The sequence below is a fragment of the Scardinius erythrophthalmus genome (assembly GCF_964197995.2).
Source record: "Scardinius erythrophthalmus genome assembly, chromosome: 11".
Classification (NCBI taxonomy): Eukaryota; Metazoa; Chordata; class Actinopteri; order Cypriniformes; family Leuciscidae; genus Scardinius; species Scardinius erythrophthalmus.
Window position 1 is genome coordinate 5,973,889 of NC_138231.1, and position 6,000 is coordinate 5,979,888.

The 6,000-nt window shown below is 36.7% G+C and overlaps 1 protein-coding gene across 1 annotated transcript; it reads right to left on the reverse strand.

Moving 5' to 3' along the window:
- Positions 1 to 3,220: 3,220 nt before the first annotated feature.
- Positions 3,221 to 4,204, reverse strand: LOC308698141 (trace amine-associated receptor 13c-like; the record flags this gene model as incomplete). Its single annotated transcript, XM_081378046.1, has 1 exon — positions 3,221 to 4,204. One exon carries the CDS (start codon positions 4,202 to 4,204, stop codon positions 3,221 to 3,223), a length of 984 nt encoding a protein of 327 aa, XP_081234172.1.
- Between the last annotated feature and the right edge of the window lie 1,796 nt (positions 4,205 to 6,000).

The window sequence follows — 6,000 nt, forward strand, 5'->3', positions numbered from 1 at the left end:
CCAAAACACAGAAAAGAGCATTTTAGCACTTCCGGTTTCATCGTCCCGATGTCAAAGTTTGTTTTGAATAAGGTTCAGTGGAATTGGTTAAATGGCTGTAATAAGGTCTGTGGTGAACACAAGCTCAAGACACTTTCACGTTTTATTCTACGACATAAAATACATCAGTGTTATCCCACTCGTGATTTTTGTTAAAGCTGTTAAGTGTCTCGAAATATTAATAAAATTGTGTTCATCTGAAAATGATCTTGATGGACAAAACGTGTATCATAAACTTTTTTTTGTTCTTGTTTTGATCAGAGAGCTTGTTTATGTGATAATCCAAAAGCCTGTGGAAAAAATCCTATGGGTTTTTGTCAAAGTCAAGTCAAGTCAAGTCAACTTTATTTATATAGCGCTTTTCACAATACAGATTGTATCAAAGCAGCTTCACAGTATTAAATAAAATAGTACATCAGTGTATGTTTCTGGTGTAAAACATCCACGTTTGGTAATGCAGATCAATAGCACTGTTGAATCGATTAATCAAATTAAGTATCCCCAACTGAGCAAGCCAAAGGCAACAGTGGCAAGGAACCGAAAAACTCCATTAGGTGACCTAATGGAGAAAAAAAAAAAAAAACCTTGGGAGAACCCAGGCTCAGTCGGGGGCCAGTTCTCCTCTGGCGTTTATGAAGTAGAGACCGGATTTAACTGTAAGATTAAAATATTATATGAATGCCTGGCTGAAGAGATGCGTCTTTAATCTAGTTTTAAACTGGGAGAGCGAATCTGAGCAACGAACAGTATCAGGAAGGCTATTCCAGAGTTTTGGTGCTAAATGTGAAAATGCTCTCCCTCCTTTGGTGGATCTGGATATCCTAGGTATGACCAGAAGCCTCGAATTTAGTGATCTTAAAGAGCGCGATGGATTATAGGGCGATAGAAGATCCGTTAAATAAACTGGAGCTAAGCCGTTTAGGGCTTTATAAGTCAGTAGCAATACCTTGTAATTAATACGGAACTTTATAGGTAACCAATGTAGTGATGATAAAATTGGTGTTATATGGTCAAACTTTCTTGATCTAGTAAGAACTCTAGCGGCGGCATTTTGGACTAACTGTAGCTTGTTTATTGAGGATGCAGGACAACCAGCTAATAAAGCATTACAGTAATCTAGTCTCGAGGTCATGAATGCATGAACTAGCTTTTCTGCATCAGAAACAGATAGCATGTTACGTAATTTAGCAATATTTCTAAGGTGAAAAAAGGCTGTTTTTGTAACATATGAAATATGATTTTCAAAAGACAAGTTACAATCTAATATAACACCCAGGTCTTTTACTGTAGAGGATAAAGTAACAGGACACCCTACTATGTTAAAGTTGTATTGAAGGAGGTTTTGTGGGCGGTTTTTTGAACCGATAAGTATTACCTCTGTCTTATCTGGATTTAATAAAAGAAAATTGTGCGTCATCCAATCTTTTATATCTTTAACACACTCTGTCAATTTGGATAATTTAGCGTTTTCATCCGGCCGTGATGAAATATATAGTTGAGTGTCATCAGCATAACAATGGAAACTAATTCCATGTTTCCTTATAATATTTCCAAGTGGCAGCATATATATTGAGAATAATAGAGGGCCTAACACAGATCCTTGCGGCACTCCATAGTTTACTGGAGTTATGATCGATTTTTCTCCGTTTAAATAGACAAAATGGTAGCGGTCAGATAGGTATGATCTGAACCAGCTTAATGCTTGTCCTTGAAAGGGAAACAGTGTGATCCCAGATAAGTCTCTAAGAAGTCTGCTAAAAAGTGCTAAACCTGGAAAACATCTAAACATCTGATAAACGTCTTAAGCAGTTTTTAAATACATTCGAAATCATAAACATCTTAAAAGGACATTTTCTTAATGTTTATTTAACATTTGACTGGAAACGTCTTAGAGACATATTGCAGATGAGCAAACACTCTAAAAAATACATCTTGCAGATGTTAATAAGACATCAGCGTCTCCATGATGTATGTGTGCAATCAGGGATTCCGGCTGGCCAACAAAGTAACATCATACCTGCACATCTCTATAGGCCGTCTCTGTGTCTCTGTCTTTAAGTTGCATTTGAACATGTTCCCCCGGTTTCACAGACAAGGCTTAAACTAGTCTTAGACTAAAATGCATGTTTGATCTGTTTTAACTGAAAGCAATTGCCACAATATATCTTAAAATATGTCAGTGCCATTGTTTTGTCTTAAGATGCACACCAGTACTGTTTTTTCCTAAGGCAAATTTATAAAAGCAACTTAAATGCCCTGATTGAACTAAAGCCTAATCCTAGCTTAATCTAGTCCAGTCTGTAAAACCTGGCCATTACGTTTTAAGATGTAATTTATTTTCAATATTATTTTATTTATAGCCTACACATTGAAAATGTTTATTCTTATAATGTATATAGCCTAAACTAAACAAGAAAGAATCTGGACTTTAAACAGAAAAGTTTCTAAACTTTTATATATACAATAGCTCTTACAATATTCATTATTTCCTTGTAAACATTTAAAAATAACACAATATAAAATGCAGTCTGTATTGGCATATGCACAGCCGGCAACTGAGGTTTCAAATGCGATCACATGTACTCTGGGTCCATATTAGAGCCTGTTGCCAAAAAAGACCAATATGTGATACTGATAATTGAGCTATATTTCGGCAATATTTGAGGAAATGATCAATAGCTGTTTTGTAGTCAGGACTCATTTTTAATATAACAAAAGGTCCCACTTTATATTAAGTGGCTTTAAGTACTATGTACTTACATGTACTTACATTGAAATTAATAATTTGATACAATGTACTTATTGTGTAACTACATGTTTTTACATTGTACTTACATTTTAAAAATTCCTGCATGTAATTACAGCTGTAATTAATTTATGTAATTACATTTGTAATTACACAGTTGACCCTTCCCTTACACCCTAAACCTACCCAATCCACCACACCTGTCCCTAACCTTACCCGTATCACACCTCAATAGCAGCAAAAGGGTTTTACAATACAACATGAACACAATAAGTACATTGTACTTATTTTTTGATGTAAGTACATAGTACTTAACGCCACTTAATATAAAGTGGGACCTAACAAAATATTGTACATTAACCTAGACAAAGTATATATATGAAAAATAAACAACAGGAAAAAACAGGGGAAACATTTTGTCTTACATTAAATGACTTACTGCACATTCATCAGTGAGGAGTCTTCATTAAACACTTTAAATGTGAAAATTAATTTTAAGCTTTTCTGAAACCAGGGGTAAAATAAGGCGTAAATGATGGGATTAATGGTGGAGTTCAGATAGAAAAATATTGCAACAACATCTCTGACATAAAAGAAGTCAGCATTGTCATATGGAATCACTAAAGAACAAATATAATATGGAAGTAAACACAGGAGAAACACAAAGACCAGAATCCCAAGAGATAATGCAGCTTTTCGCTCTGATTTGTCACTGATTCTGTTTTTAGAGGATCCTTTGCTGTTGTGAACCTGAAGGGCTCTTATAGCAGTCACATGTTTCCTAACAATGACAAAAACACGAGTGTATAATATTATGATGAGTGTACATGGCATAAGAAACACAACCAGGAGATCAATGATGGATGAAACCCCATCAATAGTATAAACACATTCTCCTGGACACATGACAGTGAAGTTTCCATTAATGAAGAGCAGAGTGAAGTTATAAAGGAGTGAAAACAGCCAGTTAAATAAAGTTGCTATGCAGATCACAGTGGGAGAGATTTTCTCTGAGTAAAAAAAAGGAGAATGTAAAGCCAAAAACCGATCAACTGCTATTAGAGCAACAGTGTGAACAGACACGCTTGTTGCTTGAAAAGTCACGAAATTGAAAAATGAGCACATCTCTGGTCCAGAAATCCAACATGCCTCAATTAGCAAAATTAAATGAAATGGAATCACAAAAAGTCCGGCCAGCAGATCAGACGCAGCTAAAGAGAGGATGAGGATGTTAGCAGGAGTGTGGAGCTGCTTGAAGTGACTAACAGAGATGATGACCAGCAGGTTTCCACACACGGTCAGAAGAGCCACAGCTGCTGCGGCCACATACAGAATCACATATACAGAGAAAGAAACAGATCTCTCTGGACAGGAATATTCCTGACAGTCATCAGTTTGGTTCATTGCTGTAAGATTCATTCTGAAGTGCTTGGAAGAATCATCTAAACATCATCTAACCCCCTCTGACTTCCTTCATATAACCACATGCGTAACCACATAAAAGATCTCTGAAGATGTTATTTGTCTCTCCAGCAGCTCTGAACGGCTACTCACTGAAACACAGTCACTCCTGGAGGCTCCACAATAAAGACGTTCTACAATCTATGTTGCCTTTTATACACTTGACATGTTGACTCTTTCCAAGACCGACACCATCAAGGGAGAAGAACATACAGTTGGAAGATGAACTGATTTACAAAAGTGTGATACAAAAACATAGACGGGCTTATACAGGCTATAAATGTATAAGATCAAATACTTCTAAACTTTAAATCCTGATGTATATAATCATCACTGTGTTCAAATATGCCTATACTTTCCTTTGAAATACTATGTGAAAAGTTCCTTAACTACACTTTATTATCACATGAGGCCACAAGAGAAGATTTGTAAATGGCAGAGAAGCAGCATGCGAATACAGTAAGGCACAACATTCATGGCGGATGTAATATGTCTGGATTGTGTTCATGCAAACACAGCTACGTTATTAAACATCTTTTATGGTTATAAAGTATATGCTTCATTGTAGCCTACCTCTGACAGTACGTGATTATTTTTGGACAAGTAATTCATTAAGCCTATTTGTTTAAAACATTTAGGTGTACTGATTATAGCACTAGAACAGCTAAGTGATTCTGCAAAAATATAAATTATTTCTGAATAACAATTAAAAATAAAATACAAAAATACAAAATGACAAAAAATACAGCCTATATGGCCGTAAATGCACAGACAGCAAATTAGAGGTTCGAAATATGATCGCGTGTCTAAATATATATTTTTAAAGGGGTTGTTAGAATGGCAAAATTTGTTGTACTCAAATAACTTGCAGCGCATGCTCTCAGACGACATTGCACATGTGACGTGTGGGATAGCATAGCGTGACTGAAGAGAAATCAGACATGAGATTGTATTTGGCCTCAACAATTAGGCGAAAACTTTGTGGGAGAACTTTTACTGCACACATAAATACGCGAATCGTACAAAGTTATTAGTTAATGCTGGCATTTTTTATACGCAACCGTAGACTATGTGTGCTTCTCAAACGTAAGGCTGTGGCTGCTTAAAAAAGCTTAAAAATGCTGCCTTCGGTAATGGTTACTTTACTGAAATGAGGCAGTCTCTATGACATATGCAGCCGAGAAATGAGACCTCCGTAGGACACAACCTTCAAAATAAGACACAGCTTGTGACAGTTGAGCTGAAAAATAAAGATGCCGTCTGAATGTTGCGGTTAGTGGTCAGCTTGTATGTAAATGTGTGAGGCGTCGGTTGTGTATAAACGCATGAAGACGAAGAATCCGTATAAATACCTATAATGACAACCTAAACGAGAATGGGCAAGGAATGACAGAGAACACACAGTATAAATACATGGAGCTAACAAAAGGAAATAATGAGCTAATTGACGGGCAACAAGTGAATATAATGACTAAATCAAACACATGGAAAAGGTCACAGTGGAAATACAATGAAACAGAACATAACAGAAGCTCCCCTCCCGGAAGGAAGGGAGAGAGGGAGGGAGGGAGGGGGCTCTGGAAGAGGACTAGGAGCTGGAGAGGGGCAAAACAAAACTTTTTCGACTTCATACAGTGCTGTGCAGATCAATCGCCCGCTAACTTGAAGTAGTGCATGCCGGTTTGAAATTATGTCTTTCTGACTTGAGACAGTGCCGATGCCACATGACTGTGGCGTATGCCATCAAAGTGCCA